A 19041-nucleotide genomic window follows, 5' to 3' on the forward strand; every position below is an offset into this window, starting at 1 on the left:
ACCTGATCTTAAAAACACATATTATAATGGTTTTACAAGTCTGATGCAAACAAGATAAACGTATATGCATGGTTTATTGATATTTTTTTATAAACACAGTAAAAGATCGTAAAATATATGTGACTATGAGTCTCACTGGCAGATATATAGTAAAATTACATTTCAAAGTAACAAACTGTTGTTATATGCACGTATAAATCATTGTGTCGATGTATTTGTATACACTCGAAAAAATATATATATGCATTTCTCTTAAAATCTATTTGTGAAAGTACACCGTACGATTAGATACACTTATCAACATTCAATACTTTGATAAACATCCACTTTGTGCTTACATTTCTGTTCATTTGCTCGCTTGCATTATTTTATTGACTAGACATACATTTATACGAATGTTACAGAAGCATGTATGGAATCTTGTAAAGCAATGTTTTCTCTTTGATGTATTCAGTTGGTTATCTATTATATTAACTTTTTACATTTTTCTTACGTTAGTTTTGGTGATTAGACTGCATTCACAGTGGATACAGCTAGATGATACAGTTAATTAGAAACTTCAATCTTCTTACTATTTTTTGATAAATTATCAAAATGTCAGTTTTCATAAATATCTGCAGTCTATCGTTAACGTTTATGTAGTTCTATTAAAACAAAAGGTACTCGCACTCACTTGCAATTTACAAACGAGTAGAGTTCTTTTCACAATGTCGGACATGAAACTCTTGAAAATAAGAACAATGTTTACTGGAAATAAAAATGCCGCAAAGTGGTTCTCAATTTTATGCTCGTTTAAGTCGACGAGTCTAATTGATCGTCACTCGCCGTTATCCAGAGAGTATGAATTATGGCAACGCAGAAATTCTAGCTGTACACCTTAACGCATAACCAGAAAAATCGTAGCAGAATGGAAGCAGATGTGAATTGTACACGAAATATCAGCGAGGTATTGTTCTCAACATATACTGATTTGCTCCTCAACGACTCGGAATCTCAAAGTTCCAGAAAAGGAAGAGAGATTCCAAATATGAACACTCTCTTCGATCTACAATAGTCCAGACCACCGAAGTGTTTATCGTCGTGTTCGAGTACGAACATCGCATTCGCGAATTCTTCTCGACAATCGTATCGATCGAATCAATTTCACTGTATTGTGCGAAGATCTCCCGACGCCTTCGAGTAGCTCAAACGTAGCTAACGCAGTCACTCTCGATTCGTCTCTGGAGAATCGTTCGCTGAGACCTGCCTCAAACAGACAGTGTCACTAGAGGTGAATCATGCACTTCGCTGACAGGTGTGGAGGGTGCCTCGGTGATCGGCGTCGATGGATCACCGCTGCTTCCGTGGTGATCTGTAGTGCCTGCCGAGAAAACAGGTTCAATTAATCCTTTCAAAGTGACGATGTCAGTGCATTCTTGTGAGTCTTTAAATAATTCATCGGGGAAGTGGTTTTCCATATAAAAGGGCTTACCTGTGAATGAACTCGACCGGCTTCTATCTGGCCAACAGATCTTGCAAAGAGGTTTCAGAAGACGGAATCGTGGTCTGGGCATCCTCAATAGCACGTAGATGTATGGATCCAGAGTGAAATGAATACAAAGGAGCACGTCCGCAGCTACGTGGAACATATGAATCGCTTTCTTTGCGAATATCGCCTTCTGGGGCAACTGCAGCGCGAACTGTGCCAGTGGAATGGAGATCTGCCGACAATGTGTCAAAAAATGATGCAACTAGAATACCTCAAACATCGCAGTATCAAAATATAGTTCGATCGACTGTAACATTTTTTCAAATCCAAATCTTTTATCTAACGAACTGAGGATTCGCTAATTGTTTATAAGGTGCAAATGTCGCAGTATAAAATATTAGATATGGAATTCGATCAGTTATAACATTTTTTCAAATCTAAGTCTTTTATCTAACGAATTGAGGATTCGATAACTATTTATGAGGTGAGGCAAATGCGTAAAAAGCGACAGACATTATTTTCGATAGTCAAATATATTTTAATTGTTTCCAACTCGTGATCAAAAGGCTACGAATTAATTTGCGCGCCTAATATTGTATAGTATTGCCAGCTTCAATATTTGAATAGTTTTATGCTGTTTTAATTTTCTTGGAATCAACGACAGAAGCGCGCAGAATTCGATAGGTCGCGAGGTGGATATTTTTTCCATCGTTCCTCCAAATCGCTCTACATCCGGTACATGCTCGAACCTCAACGATTTAACCAGCATCGATAGTTGGCGGATGTCGCGATCGATCGTACGTGAAGATATTCTAAACTAAATCGTTGTTTCCAACCTTCGCTCTGGCTAGCGGAAGTGCGTCACATTTAGCAACTTTACACGGTCGAATCGTTACATTAATTCTATGGTACACGCGTCTATCAGCCTAAACGGTTTCATTTATCAGTTCACGAAACGGTTCGAGATGTTTTTGTTTAATTTTGTAAACGATCGTTCGACTATACGATCCGAGCGTTCATTTCGATTCGAAAGAAAACTTCCGGCGTGCTCGAGAAGAAAAACGATCGAATAAGAAGATGGAGCTGCAGGAAGTTGTACGCGATTGAAGCAGCACCGGGTGCATTGTTCGATGCCATTGTATTCGTCAAGGCAGAATAAGTAGTGATTATATTGTGCTGAAAATGCGAAGAATGCGGCTGAGAGAATGACAAACATTCTTCCAACTAATTGACATAGATTCTCTTCCTTGAATAATTATGTATGTAAGGCTTGAATTATTTATATATGTAAGACTTTAATAATAAGCGAAAAGATTATAATTTTGAAGAATGTAATAGAAAGTTGCTTTCCTTTTTCACGGTGTGCGGAGTTGTGTAAAATTCATCGCCATATTGATTCTTATTTCAGGGATAGTAGATTGCTCATTATCGTTCCAACGCGTATTTAAATATTCATAATTTAAGGACACGACATTGAAAGTCTCGTCACGATTAATGCGAATACGAATTTTATCGAGGTTCCAACGTCGAGGGTAAATACTATTATCGACCGATAGAGTTCACAAGCAGTTCACGTAATCGCCATTCCTTCCCGTAAAAGAATCTAGCCGGAAGTTTCTTTTTCTTTCAGACAGCTCTTGCGGTTCGTTGTGGAAATATGTATATCGTCCGTGATATTTATTAGGATTATAGCGAGATGATATATACGATTTCGAACATTATTGAAACAGGAACTTGAGGATGTAAAATTAAGTTGTTCGCTGCATTTCTAGTGCCTTCAATAAAGAACGAAATTAATTTGTTCGAAGCATTTAGTGCCTTCGATAAAGAATGAAATTCATGTTTCAAAGCGTTTCGTGTCTTCAATGAAGAATTAATGTTCCGACGCTAGTCGAAAGCAATCAGGATAAGTGGTTCCGTGAACAGAGAGCCAATCAAGTAGGGGTTAATAATAAATCCTTCTCTATCTTTGGCGGAGATGTACGTTTTGCACCCCGAATTCACCCTTTTGTAAATCAATTTCACCTTTTTATAAATCAATTTCACATTTTTGCAAATCAATTTCGTAATCATATAAAAAGATTTCAGGAAAAATTATTTGCTTAAACAATATTTTAAAAATTCATCTTTTCTTTGCAATATTTCTTATTGATTGTTTATCGATAGGTATGTAACTTTGTGTACGTGATCTATGGACTAAAATAGGGGACACGTGGGTTTGGAATTTTTTTACATTATCGTTTATCAATTTTTGCAAATCAATTTCATAGTCATATAAAAAGTTTCCAGGAAAAATTGTTTGCTTAAATAATATTTAAAAAATTCATCTTTTCTTTATAATATTTCTTATTAATTGTTTATCCATATTTATGTAACTTTGTGTACGTGATCTATGGACTAAAATAGGGGACGCGTGTGTTTGGAATTTTTTTACATTTTCGTTTATCAATTTTTACAAATCAATTTCATAGTCGTATAAAAAGTTTCCAGGAAAAATTATTTGCTTAAATAATATTTAAAAAATTCATCTTTTCTTTATAATATTTCTTATTAATTGTTTATCCATATTTATGTAACTTTGTGTACGTGATCTATGGACCAAAATAGGGGACACGTGTTTTTAGAATTTTTTTCTTTCGTCATTTAAAAATAATCATTAAATATGTAACATCTAGACGATGAAGTATATGGGCAATTAAATACATACCATTTGCGGCATCCAACAAATAACGAACGATATTGAGAGCACAGCCATTAGTCTCGCGAATGCTCTTTCCTCTGCAGTTGTGACGACTTCTGACGGTGGACTAGCCATCGTCAATAATGGTTTCGGTCTTGAAGAGGATCTTGTTACGCGTCGTAAAGCACCAGCCTTTCGACTCAGTCTGCTAAGTGCTCTGGAAACGGCCAGATTACACCAGACTATGGACAAACAGAGACCGGTACCTGAAATTGAAAGGCAACGTTCAGCATTTGTCTTGTTATGTTTTACGAGCATCTTCAAACTTTCGGACGAAATGGAATAGCAGTAAAAAGAACAGAATATTTCAACTTTTAATAGACGAACTTCTACAACCGCTAGACAGGGCTGTACGGTAGATTGTCTCTGTATGATGCAAGTCTTCGAAATGCCGCCCCTTAAATGTTTTTTAACATGTTCCGTGCTGGCCGTTTTTGTTCGGTTTTTCATTCAGGCCATTTGCTTGGTTCCGTACTGCATCTTTTACAATACCTCATTCTTTTGGTGGGAATATATTCTAAAGTCTTAAACTTGTTATAAAATATATTTTCTTTTAACGCATTAAATCAATATGTAAGTGTGTAAGTGTGGTACACGCGGCCTGAATGGATATTTTAGCGGCACGGAATGTGTTAATTGATGATTATGAAAAATACGATACATCATAATATAGAAATAGACCAATATAGTAGTCGGAATACGTCAATGAACTTATCGATTGCTATAGTTTCCGTGTACTCACCGAAAAAGAACCAAACATAAGCGTACGCAACATCTGCTGGTTCAATGGCTTCTCTGTATCGAACGCATCGCTCGCCCTTATAGTACAAACCAAAACCCAAAACCGGCAAGCTAGTCAAGGCTAGGGCAATCAACCACAGTACCAGCATACAACGTACAATCATCGGATACGTCACCTGCTGGAAAATATATAGGTGTCACAGATTCAGTTATATCAGTTTTCGCAGATATTGCTACTTTTGTAATCAATAATCTATGAAATACGATAAGGGAAACGTGGGACGGTAAGAATGAAACTGAAAAAGATGATTAATGTGAGGATCGAAGGAGAAACGAAAGTGTTCGTTGGTCGAATTTCTGAACCTATCTTGGTGAGAGTTCAAAGTTCAGACCCTCGTCAATGCCATCAATAAACCTCATTAGCATCTATAAAGCAAGTAAACTATGTTCATCATAGTGAACAATGTTTGCTTGATAAATAGCTAAAATTGTCGAGGAAAATAATTTTCTTCAAACTATAAAATGTTTGAGAGTGCATAACACTGGTTTTATAATTCTCTTTTACTTATATGACGTCATTCCATAAAACGAAGATCGTCTAAAGAATATTGGTTCTATTTTTCAGCGGTCCATTTTCAACGAGATCGACGAGAACCGAAATTTCGATTTCGGTTGGTTATGAATGCGCATTTTCACCTAATGAATCACTCAACGCCAATTTGAATAGACTCTTTCACGCTCCCGTCACGGACAAGCCTGAAATCCACCAGCATTTCTGAAGCCACAAATATTCTGTCTGTCTAAAATTTTCGTGTTTACTCACTTAGGACATCCTCGCTATTGATTGACGCCAATATTTTTAAGGCCAATGATCTCACGACATCTTTTAGACCTGCCGGTTTGAAACCAGTGAAGTACAACAAAGACTTTCAAATTCTTTCAATTAATTTCAGGAATTATTTCAATTAAAAACTTTGGTGTCACGAGAAAAGCATAGCGAAGGCAAGCAGCTACGTGATAAAATAAAAAATGACAAATAGAGACGTAGGATTCGTTTTCATTCAATTTGTTTAAAAAAATATATTCTTTGCATTGTTACTAGATGCGCGAGGACCCGAAAATACCGAGAGCCTGACCTCGGCACGAGTCGGGAACAGACCCGGCTGTATTTCGAATCTCGAAAATGTCGGGACTCTCGGTAAACATTTCAGGACTAGGTATTCAGGTTTGTTCCTAATTCGTAATTATTGCAGATTGAAAGAAAATCATAGTGCAATTGGTTAATGACAGCGCGCGTTAGGCAACCGTTATTAAATTGATGCCACTGCTTTTCATTAAAGCCACATGTCTACCAATACTGTACCAAGTTTTATCACTGACCTGTTGTATCAAATCATATGTAAAATAATTTCGCACGTTGCGAAATCGGTAAGCCACTTTGATCACGTGTCTTTGAATTAGAATTGTTCGCTGGGTCTAGTTAGCTTAGGCCTGTAATTTTCATTCTACTCTGTATTTTATCGCTAACTTCGATCTCACGTTCGCTAAAGGTAAATTGCGTCGTGTTATTTTATAGTGTCCGCGGTAATCGAGGATTCCCTGAAGGAATGCTAACAGGGAGCTCAGATTTTCGTACAGGTTTCGCTTTCCAATTTGCTTGGAATCGGTGACCTATTTTGAAAGATACTTCACCGAACCGGAAGCACGAGATATATGAATGATAAAGTACATTCTATGCAGCAGAAATTCTTGCTTGATCATCAGAAAAATAATACTGTGACGTAAATTCAAGCAAATATGATTTCCTCTTATTTTCTGAATTCCGGTAATCCTACTACAACTATCTAATTAATACTGTTGCAAGTAATCTTGCACAAAATAATGTAGTAGTAGTATAATTCTATTCGTGCATACTTAGATACATCTTGTCATGCGAAATAATTAATAGAAGTGTACGAGAATTGGAATGATTCACTATTTTTCTTTAAAAAATACTCTTCACAAAAATCTTGTAATAGAATCTGTGTTTACTAAAAGATAACCAATATTTGTATACAGATATTTGTAATGAAATGAATAAAAATAACACGTTTCTATATCAACGAAATTTAATGTGCTTATTTGTATTTACAGTGTAAGATTCAATGAGGCAGTTAATCAGCTAAAACGATAACTTCGGAGAGTACGGTCGTGTCGAGTGTCACAACACGCGATTCAGGGTTCAATAAAATGCATGTACGTGCGAGGATACACGTACCGCAAGAAAAAGTAAAAATCCTCCTTAGCTTCGTTCACATCTGTTCAGCAAGGTTCACCATTAATTTCTCCGGCCTTGGCCAGCTGTCTGTCAAAAGTTGGAGTACGTATCTCGGAACTCCCAAACGAGAGTGTATTTTACTATTAAAAAGATTAGACAATAGCACTAAGACTTATTTCCAAAGCAAGAAAAAATTGAAAACTGGCCTGAAACTGGTCATTTAATCAAAGTTCGGTTCTTCATATGATAATTATCAAATTTGTTCCCTGTCTAAATTAGATTAAAAAGTCCAAATTAGACAGGTTGGATAAGTATAATTGTAAATAAAACAACTTTCAATGCCAGTTAGAATCAGAAAACCGTCGATAGACATCAAACAGAGTGTAGATGTAACTTACTACCGTATTTGGGTCACAGTATGGGCCAGAAGTTGTTCCCTCTGACATGACAAGTTTAAGTAGAAGCAGTATCAGTGCCAGTCACAATCATATACAACGACCTTAAATCAAACAAAACGCGGGACAAGCCGAGAAACGTACAGTCTGTGCCATTCGAGTATTCGAAATACGTAATTAGGCGCGATGTTCGCCATCACGTAGCTTGCCTCTTTTTCTCAGAAATAGTTAAAGGCGCCTGCGAGCTATCACCGATTATATTATCATTATCGCGAGAAAGACGAGGTACACGCGCGTCTTTCCATATGACCCACGACCTTCCCTAATCGTTACATCCTGAATCAGTCAAAAATGTAACTATGTCCGTTCCAAAATCCACGCAACTAGGTAAAGATTAGACAGTCTATCTATTTCAAATAAAACGAGAGTTATCGATTTGACAAAAATCGTTATCGACTTCAACGAGCCGCTTTAATATACAAAATGAAATTATTTAATTCTTTCTCCCAAATTGGAGAGTACTGGAAAAATCGGATTAAATCTTTTCTTATCATAATAATAAGTAGACTGCGAACCTTTATGCAATTGTGACAAAAACGAGTAGATCGAATTCAAAACAGTGAAAATATTTTAGTAATCGTTCTGATTCTTTAACACTAAACCTACCACGATCAAATGACCGGATTTATTTTTCCCAATGATTGGAATTATAGCAATTCATTTATGGAAAAGAATGGAATAAATTTCCTTATCCAAGCATAATTGTGTCGTATTGAGGATTGTATTGAAAATTACAGACAATCTCAATAAATTTAGAGTCGCCATTTTCATAAGGCAATATTTATCAGACACCTTTAATGCTCGGCAGGTTTATTGTTAATTCTACAAGTACCGTAACGAAGCAGAAGACGGACCGGAAGCGAATAGTTTCGGCAGTCAAATTCTATTACGGCGGAGCGAGTTTAAATAATTATTTCCGGCGCGTTTTAAAAGGACGCAAATTGATACAAACACATTACCGCGGAGTTAATATTCGCGCGGTGTCCATCCGATAACTAAAGGTACAATCGCCTTGCGGAATCCGGAGAATGTCAATGTATAGTCTCGTCCATCATAGATTCTGTCAGCGGGTAGCGTAAACGATCGATGCGTATGCTACGCAAGCTAATGATCCCATTAACCTTGAGAAAACGGACACTATTAAACTGTTCTTGAAATACTTTAATGCGTCAAGAAAATGTCGTTTAAGTTAATGACATAATTAGGGATAGGCCCCACGTGTCGATATTTCTGGAAACTGCATCTTAATAATAGCATCCTCTGTTCCGTATTTTCCGTTACGTGAACGAAAGAAAATGGTCGCGTTCAATGAAAGAATTATAGATCAGTTGTCTAATTAACTCTTCATTGGACGTCCATTAATTAAAGATTGATTAAGATTATGACTGTTATACAAGTAAATGAGCTTCGTTCATTTTTATAGAATGAAAGAGGGTACTTATCAGTTTTAATGCATTTTCTGAAAATGCTGTCAGGTCTAACATACGTATGGCAAATATACTCCCAACAATAACTTAGCCAAAGAAGTATACCAACGTCAATAAGACGTTAAGTGGTATTGTCACTTTCATTGGCAGTCACAACAATCGGGGACGCATTAAATCGGTTAAAAAATGGGTCAGTTCCATACGGAAAGTGGGGCCAACGTAATACGAGTGTTATCACGTACAGATAAAACCGACAGAGATGTCAGGACTCGAAAAATATCTTCTTGCTCCCGCATTTATCTGGATGAGCTTATTTTTACCAAGAAAGTACATACGCAATAAATCTCCTGATTTCTACGATGTGTGTATCTTTCTTAAAATTGATAACTCATTGAATAATTGACGTCATTTAACTTCGATAAGACGGCACATTTGTTGGAGGATGCTGATTACATTTTGAGGATGCTTTTTGCAAATCTCAGATATTCTCCACTCTACAAACACTTTCATTATCCATTTTAACATATCTAAAAATAGCTGGAGAAAGCGGTTGATTTTCTGTCACGTCAAAAAACTGTACCCAATGCACCCCCGAAACAAGGTTATCGAGGATCTTGACTTACCTTTTGATAAACGAAGGGCCTCGTCAAGGCCAACCACCTTTCAGCAGCCATTACGATCGCCACGCAACCACTGAATAAACCAAATAGCCTCCAAACTACACGAAGGGAGCAAAACCCTCTGGTGGATATCACGCTGCCTACGTATATTGTGATATACATCTGTACCAGCATTCCCAATAGTGCAACGAGATCGTTCGTTGCCAGACATCGCAGCATCAGCAAGTGTTTTGGGTTTCTCCTCTAGAAAAACACATCTTTCATCAATTCTTTAATTTGATCTTTTCATTCAAATTTTTCATCACTAATTATTGATTCATTTTAAAACTCGAAACCCCTACTATCCTGTTCTACCTTCATTTTCTGGGATATTTTCGCATGATACGAAGGAGGGAAAATTGTTGTCAAGTTTTCCTCAAATATTTAATTCGATCTTTTCAATAAAATTTGTAACCAATACTCGTCCATTGTAAAACTTGAAACCCCTACTTTCCTATTGTATCTTCCTTTGTTTTTGGTTGTTTTCGCATGATACAGCGGGCGAAAATTCAACACAAGTTTCCCCCAAATGGCTATGAATCGAAACGTCTCTAAAGATATTGAAAAACTTTTCTGTGACTGAATTCACCATAGATATGGAAATTGAACACTGCCTTCAACAACGACCCCCAAGGTACACATTTCCTGTCCCTTTTATGCGACAGAGATGAAGAATAACTTCGGTCGTATAAAATCCTCATGGTGCACCGTACATTACTATAAAGTTGATAGTACACCTTTCATTCAAAGTTGTGTAATACAAATAAAAAGAATCTTATAATAAAAATAAAAAGAATTGTGTATAAAATAGCCCCGTTGTATAGAAGAAGGTATTAAAATATTTACAAAATGTTTGCATTATTATTTCCGGATTCCTGAACGACAGACTCAATTTTCGCAATAAACCGAGTAAAATTGCCTGTTGCTGCACCCTTCCCAAAAGCTGGCACGACCGGGCCAATTAATACAGTATCGATTAACATTCTGCTCGACGTAATTACCTTATCACGATGGAAAAGAATGATTAGGGCCGACACGTTGCCGATCACTCCGGTAAAGTACACAAGGGTGAGCACGAATTGAGCGGCGACAGTCACGTGTCGTTTTGGCGGGTTCAGAACAATGTTTGGAACGGTGCTGGTCGTGAAATTGTATCCCAACATCGACACGACGGTCTCGTTCCAGTCTTCCGTCGAGGTGAGCGACATTTTTGACGAGTCTCGTAGTAACCAGAAAACCAATGATGATGATCGATCAGTATTACAGACTGTTTTGTTCGGACAGCTTGTATAGTGATTCAGGGACCTCAATGTTTATAAAGTTCGTTCACCGTCGCGTCGCCTCGATACCGTGGATATGGTAATCGATTGTAAATGATCTTTGGCTATGTTTTGTCTTTCCTACACGAGCGGATGGATTTTTCCAGCGATTTTCCTATTAGAGAGCATAGTTATCGTCTGTCGGATGAACACTCGACGGTTTTCGAGTGCGTATCGTCCCAGTTATCATGTACCTTTCGGACTTTATTATCGTATCGTTCTCTCTCGAGCCTCGAGCGCTGTTGCTCTTCCTCGATGTGTTGCGTCGACTTTCCCGAAGAAACGTGACAACGTTGGGACCTGGACCCTTCTGTAAGACTACCTGCAGCCCTTGGGCCCTTATTCGAGCCGCTGGCAAGAGGGCTCAACGCTTCTCGATCCACGCGCGTCTATCGATTGCTATACGTACTGGAAAACTGCCTTCTTCTCGCAAACTTTCGATAAGCGCGGCTGAAAGTAATTACAAATACTCAATCGTGATCACTTCAGAAATCTTCGGACATCCCCCTTTAGCACTTCTTTCCTCTCTGCAATGTATTTATTTTTTCAGAGAAGTGGTAATCAGTCCTCTTCCTGTAGACTTTTCCCAATTAAAATCGCGACTACAGTCAGTTGCAATTACTCGATGTTGACTCTAACGCTTTCAAGATATTCCTCGGACATTTCCTCGAAACCAGCCTTTTTTCCAAAGAAATCGCCTCTCAAGAAGATTACCAATGGTCAAACACTCTTGCAGAGATCTTCTTAAGACATCTCTCCAGCACTATATTTGAATTTTATTTTTTGGAACGACTGGAAACCAGATTTTTTTAGCAATTATAACCGCCTCTCAAGATGATTACGAATAATCGTGGCCCTAACACTTCAAAGATCTTCCTCGATCATCCATCAAGCACTATATTTTAATTTTATCTTTTGGAACGACTGGAAATCAGACTTGTTTCCAATAAAATCGTTTCTAAAGATGATTACCACTGATCGTAACTCTAACGCTCTTGCAGAGATCTTCTCGAGACATCTCTCCAGCACTTCATCCCTTATTCTCTCGAATGAATCGACTGTCGACGAAGTTTCAAAGAGAAATATTCGTCTTGGACCTCGATCACCGTGTCCCGATCGGAGTCGCCGTTCTTTGTCGATCGCTCGACACGTTCTTCTCTCGGTGAAGGGTTGGAGAATTAACGGTACGAACTTGCGATGCGTCCGATCGAGAGAAAAATGATTTCACTGACTCCTTCGACCGCGGGAGTCGTCGGCTCACTGATCCGAACCACGCGGTCGCCTCCGGTTTTGTTTACAATCGACGGTTTCCTCGATAGTGCGCGTGCGCTCGATTTTGAAGGCGGCGGCGCAACCCGCCACTTTGGCGCCACATTTCCGCGACAACCCCCGCGGGATTTTTTAGCCGTTATTGATATGCATCAGGTTGAATAATGTGTGACAGTTTTGATCGTGAGCTGAGTACATTCTGAACAAAAAGTATTGGGAATGTAGAAGAAATGAATTCATTTAATCCTTTGCACGCGGAGCTATTTTAACTGGAAAATTAAACATTTCTTCCGAACTAGAATATTTCAATTCCCCATGATTTTTGAAATTTTATGGATATGAAATTGGTGTAATACCTCATACAATACTTAAATGTTTAGTAATTGATTAGATACTGATATATTTAACAATGTAAACAATATTTTGGGACAGCAATTTTTAGTGGTGCTTTAGAGGGGACAACCGAGTGCAAAGGGTTAATAATTCCCCAAAAATGTATCTTTGCAGTCTCGATAGTCATAAATGAAAAAATTTAGAAAAATGACTCTGTGCAAAACTAGTGTTAAATAATATCTTCCCACTAATTTTCTAGAGAATTTAATTATTGATAGAATGCGAATTTCATGCATTTATAATAAAAATGGAAAATTAAATTGCAATGAAAATACAATAAAATGTTGTACATATTTTCCACTTCTACATAGTTTCTACATCTTGTAATTAATACATACAATTTTTGTTTTGCACAGAAATCCATAGTCTAGTCCTAATCATAATAAAAACAATATGCAATCGCTATCAATGTCATAATTTTATATGCGACTATAAGATATAAAATTATTATGCACTAAACATAAATAATAGAGTTCCCGAATAAGGGTAGAATATAAATAATAATTGACAAATGCTTGATCGCAAGCGCAACGTTAAACACAGCAGCATTTCGTTGGTATGCAGATAGTGATAAATAATGCATCGTACATAATACTTTTTTCGTATACAACGCGGCACATTCGCCATTCAGATTGATAAATAATTTCACGCACGACGCGATAAAGGCTCGTTGCGTGTTCTGAGTAAACACGATCCTCCTCAAGGATGCAGGACACATTAAGGTAAGGATTCTGCCTACGAATGGCGTTGATCTTTGATACAAGATTAGCCAAGATTTGGAATGAATCCAGAGAAAGTGGTGACGCGAAAACTTGAAGTGACGAAGAAAAACTATTTTCCACGAATTGTTTGTTCATTCATTTATTACATTTAAAAGAAAATACAGCCTTCGGTTTTTGTTAAAATTGTTCTATGTGAAAACAAACTATCTGATATTCTTCTGAAAAAATTTTCTACGTCAAGTGCGACAAACTGGAGTGAACTGGATATTTAGTTTCTTTCTTAATGTGTTTAATAAGCTGAAAATAAGGTAACAGTATTTTTAAATTGTTCTAATATTTTTATTGTTTCAGATGGCACCAACTCATTTTTGTCATAAATGCATAAAATGCGCTGTCCAACTATAACAATATATTTTTGATAGATAGGTCTGTAAATATCTAATTTAAGAAACTCACTTAAAATTCTATAGTGTAGGTACGTGAAGTTTCACGTCACAATTTAGTTATGTTAAATTGCAATTTTCACTAGTGCTGTTTGCCCACGTATCGCTATACTGAAAACGCAGAGAAACGTAGTACAGAAGGAAACATTTCGGAAGAAAGCGGGCTACACGCTATTTGTCTGCCATAGAGGTCACCACGTGTTCATTGAATTGTCTCGAGGTGAATGAACCCTTATGTGTCTGGGAGACGACCGATAATTGATGTCTTTTTTATCCAATTTGATACACGGGTACCACACGCTAAACTTAAACTAAGATATATATTACTATCCGTCACATATACCAATCAGTTTCTTCGAATGTAACTCGATCGAAATCCATAATTGCATTTACTTTTTCATCATTGCGCCAATCATTATACAAAGAGCATCTTTATGTGTTTATGACTTTAATAATTTTCAATAAATGCAGGAATATAAAAAATTCCTTAAAATTTAGTACGATTTTTATTTATTCCAAGATATTAAAACAAGATTCAACATTATTGCACTTTCTTAAAATTTGTCTGCAAAAATTGAAAATTACATTAACATTTGCAATCAGCATTTTCGTTCGATGCTATGGAAAAAATTTCGCAGTGAATTTTTTGCATCTTGATACCGGATGCCCTGGCGTCCTAGTATCAAGACAGCTTTAATAAAATGATGAACAGAGGAGGTAGTGTTATAATCATTAACGAGAAGCTTCTTTCTCGCTGTATCAACGGAGGCCACCAACAGCAATGAATTGCAATCGCGGCCCTTTAGAAACTGGCTCGAGTGTTATGCAAAGCAATTACGGCAATTAAATTGAGCACGTTAAATCGCTGAAGGCGCAAACTGTTTGAAGTCGACTTTAAATCCCACTGAAGTTGTTCGAGTATTACACAAAATGCTATAATTGTATCTAATAGACTCTTCTATCAGAAATAATAAAGCTGACTGTCTAATTTTGACATTTTCAGACTATTTTAAAATGTTAACATGGCACCTGTTTTACCTGATTAACACAATGAAAATGTCTACATTGAAGACATCAAGTTCTTTGGTAGCGATTTCTTATCTAATAATAAACATGAAAATTGAGTAAAGTATACAAATGCTTCAATTTACAAATGATCAAATATGTAAATATGAAAATACAATAAATTTTTAAAACACAACGATCAAATGCACACTTATTTTTGCACAGTTCTAAAAGCAAGCGCAAGCGTGAAGTGTGCAATATTTTTGTTCGCGAGTACCTATATTTATTTGTTTGCACAGGAAGTCCATAATCGATGTATATTTTCTTTTTGATTATTAGATGCAGTGTACGTAGTTAGCGAGCCCGTTATTTATACGATTGATGTTATGAACTGGTTTCCGAAATTATTACGACGGACATGCATTTTCGTTTGTCTCGAGGACATAACTTGCCGCCTGCCAATGCAAATAACGCTCCGAAAAGCCACATGTGCGCTCAAAACGCAAGGAATCTCAATATGAATTGCTAGTTAAATCAGAGTGGAGCATGTGAAATATTATTACATAGTTGATGTAACGCAGCGAACGTGATAAAAAAGAAACCGAGGCATAATTTGATCAAGCAATTGTAATTTAACGTTGAAGCATATAGATAGTATTTTTTAGTAGTTCACCGGAGCTGATCCAATCAATTGAAAAAATAATTGCGGTTGTAGAGACCCTGCTGCGTCACAACGAGAGTTTCCCGTAATATGGTTTATTTTATCGGCCGCGGTATTGACGAAAACCCTGAATTGAATCCTCTGGATTCATTAGATGCTATTTTTAAAGTGCATCGATCGCTGAAGATCGCCTCTGCGAATGCAAAACTCGAGTTATCTGCATTCATGCGATAGACGGATGCAGCGCTTACAATGATGGTTCGTCTATATATGGCGATCTATAAGCATACAATGGGTAATACGGAAATTAATGTGGAAATTCATTTAAATCAAGCGAACTTGATGACCGCCATTTTCGCACAACGTGATTATAGTATCTGCCTGACGTGCGGAGAATTTGATGCAGCAATGTCTGAATCTTCTATTAGATATTAAAAAATGAACCAGGTGTAAATGTTGTCGACGTTTTAATTTGTTCACATATTTTATGCAATTCTATTTGTAAGAAGTAGATTGCGGACGTTTATGCAATTTCCAATTCTTATAGACAAATTTCAAGAAAGTGGAATGGAATAAAATTCTATTTGTCATGGGAACAGCCTTTGTAGATCTAAACATAAATAAAAATCGTACTAAGTTCTATAGAATTTTATATTATAGCATTTTTTGAAAATTTTCATAAGTTATAAATGCATAAACATCTGTAGTCTAGTAATAAGTCTATCTCACATCTCTCTAACAAGTCATAAATCTTAAATTTAATCTATTCCACTTAATAATTGTAATTGAACGGATGTGTTTAGATACGATAGTAAGAAAAATAATTAATTATTACGAAAAATGTATTAATACGAAGCCTAAGAAGTTAGGCTGCCAGCTCCTGTGCTATTCAGCGGCGCCAAAACTGGGCTCAAGAACTAACAATGATTTACAATACTAACATCGCTAAAAATTCCGTCAACGACGAAATACTTTCTACCTATTTAGGTAGAACCTAAGAACCTTTATAACCAGAGAATGTATGTGGTCTAAGTGCACTCATTTTTAAAAAATTTCCACTTAAACCACTTTCATAATTATGGAGACATACGAGAATGCTCACGCCCGGGGTGAACAAACTTGAATAATATTATATATTTTGATCTAAGGGAAGATGACGTTGCAAAATGTTATGGAAGGGAACAGGCTTGAAATAAGCATAGGTATTAATTTACAAAATCTTGATTGAAAATCTTTCAATACATTTGTTCCCAACACAAATTTTTAATAATATCTAATCCACCTCTGGTAAGTCCCTGGTCCTCCTGGCCCTCTGGTCCCGGAGCCCGACCGTATTTCAAATAGTAAATAATAAATAATTCTATTTATTTTAAAGTTTGCGTACAACTTTGAAAATACAATATTTTATTTGATGTAGTAACTTATGAATTTTATTTGAAGAATATATTGTAAATATTTGTATTTTTTATTTTAATTATAAATATTATTGCTGAAAATAATGGCTCGGATTCAGTACATTTATGAGTGTAAATCGTGTCCTAACGATAATATGTTTATGCAGTTTCTCAGAGTATTACAACAATGCAAAAAGTAAAATATTTTATTTTGTGTTTCAGATTGTTAATATAGAAATATTTCATTTTCTGGATCAAATTGTTGAAATAGATATATTTTATCTTGAGGTTCAGATTGTTAAAATAGAAATATTTTATTTTCGAAGTTGTATATCTTATTTGAAATACTATTTTATTTAGCCAAAATAAAATCTAAAATATTAAATAGTATTTGAAATATTTTTTTCGCTAAATAATGCCCACTTGGACTCGGCGCTCTCGCCGAGCTCATTGTCAGACGCGCTTGCAAGCAGCGATGCGCAACTCTCTTATTGATGATCGACAATTATTGATAAATTTATTATTTCTAGCTGTTTAATGTTTATAACAACTCCTTTTGTCAACGATGTCAACGAGCACTCTCTTGACCACCTTGCCACCTAATTTTTTAGTAAAAATAGGCAATACAACTCGAGGTGCAGAATAACTTTTAAAGTACATTATGATTAAATTTATTATTTCCAGCGGGTTAATACTTATAACAATTCCTTTTGCCAACGATATTGACAAGCACTCCTTTGACCACCTTGCCATCTACTTTTTTACAGTATATGTAGTCTTTAAGTCGGATCCTCGGGTCCGTTCTGCGACATAGATCTTGTAGAACTACTATCTTTTTGTGACCTCACCGACTGCGCCGAAGACAAGTAATTTTGTTATCTTTTATTCGCGGTTTGAAATGGCTATTTCATTTGACAATTGATGATAATATCGATATGGTTACGTGGTGATTCGCCTCCTCACCGACAAGAATCTCGTCAGTGGCCTTCTGCACCGACGACCATCGGTGGCTTTCTGTTTCTTACTCCAGCCACAATATATCCTAGATGGCGTTTGAAAACAGCATAATTTTTGGGAGGACACGATGTACCGTAAGGCTGGCCTCGTCGGTGCACAGGGTCAAGTGCATAATTGCACCTATCTTAGAATGAGACTAGCCATCACCTAGTTCGAATGAAAGTAGCTACTACCTTTAACATTTCTGCGAATAGAAATGCTTATTAGAATGATATTCATAATTGAAGTAAATGAAGAATAAGTCGATCAAATATTTTAACGCTTCCCAGCAAAGTAAAAGGCACGGTTTCACTCTAAAATCGGTGTAGCGGAATGCACTGTTACGTCATTCGATATTTCCTCGGAACTCGAACCATCCGCAACAGCTGTAAACATATGAACAATTATACGTTTTTTTAATCAAATTGTTACAAGAAATCAGAAATCAGGCAGTTATACAGCCACCATAATTAAACAAAATGTCGTATCACTGAAAATTGAAAATATAGAGTCTGTGTTTATCGATTACTATGGATTACTATGGAATCACATGTGGATCAGCAAGATTTGTAAAATTTGCAATTCCTTTACGATTAAAAATTCTTGTTTCTATTTTTTGTGGGCATGTCTATTATTACTAAAATTTCAATAGACTGTCGAACGTTTTACAGACCTACTTGAAAAAACTATTCGATCTTGCTTACGGGCCGATCAATTCGCTGGACTCTCAATGAACGCACGAGGATCCCGTTATCGTTTCGTCCGAGTGGGTCACCGACACTTCGACACAGGAGGTTTTACTCATAGCTGCTTCGATGTGCACGTATCGAACCTGTACTGAACAGACTGTTCTTCTGGAAGCTTGGTGGGGTTGAACAGGACCGTCCATATTCCCAAAGAATCGCAGAAAATACGATTTTTCTTTTTCACCTTCTTTTAAAAATTTCACAATTCTATCTGGACCATAATACATCAAACTAGCCATTAAACCTCTTAACACTAAATCAAACTACCAGAATTTCGAAATTTCATCGTTTATGACAACATTTCTTTGGACGTTTCATAAAAATCGCCAGAGATCTAAATAAATCC

At 36.5% G+C, this 19041-nt stretch overlaps 1 protein-coding gene across 2 annotated transcripts; it reads right to left on the reverse strand.

Moving 5' to 3' along the window:
- Positions 1–72: 72 nt before the first annotated feature.
- Positions 73–12379, reverse strand: LOC143209218 (prostaglandin E2 receptor EP3 subtype). Of its 2 annotated transcripts, none has more exons than XM_076424591.1 (6): positions 10749–12379; positions 9712–9951; positions 4951–5128; positions 4176–4414; positions 1472–1700; positions 73–1360 (listed from the first exon to the last, which is right to left on the reverse strand). In XM_076424591.1, exons 1-6 carry the CDS (start codon positions 10953–10955, stop codon positions 1248–1250), a joined length of 1206 nt encoding a protein of 401 aa, XP_076280706.1. In that variant the 5' UTR covers positions 10956–12379; the 3' UTR covers positions 73–1247. The 2 variants fall into 2 exon arrangements, with proteins under 2 accessions (XP_076280706.1, XP_076280707.1); XM_076424592.1 differs by having other exon boundaries at positions 4951–5125; positions 10749–12378.
- Positions 12380–19041: the final 6662 nt, after the last annotated feature.

Source organism: Lasioglossum baleicum, chromosome 5 (assembly GCF_051020765.1).
Source record: "Lasioglossum baleicum chromosome 5, iyLasBale1, whole genome shotgun sequence".
Lineage (NCBI taxonomy): Eukaryota > Metazoa > Arthropoda > Insecta > Hymenoptera > Halictidae > Lasioglossum > Lasioglossum baleicum.

Excerpts from the sequence above, each read along its gene's own strand:
- LOC143209218 (XM_076424591.1), bottom strand. The coding sequence starts at position 10,955 with ATGTCGCTCACCTCGACGGAAGACTGGAACGAGACCGTCGTGTCGATG. Across the intron at positions 9,952-10,748 it reads TTCTTTTCCATCGTGATAAG|AGGAGAAACCCAAAACACTT; the intron begins GTAATTACGTCG and ends GTGTTTTTCTAG. Across the intron at positions 5,129-9,711 it reads GGCCCTTCGTTTATCAAAAG|CAGGTGACGTATCCGATGAT; the intron begins GTAAGTCAAGAT and ends TATATTTTCCAG.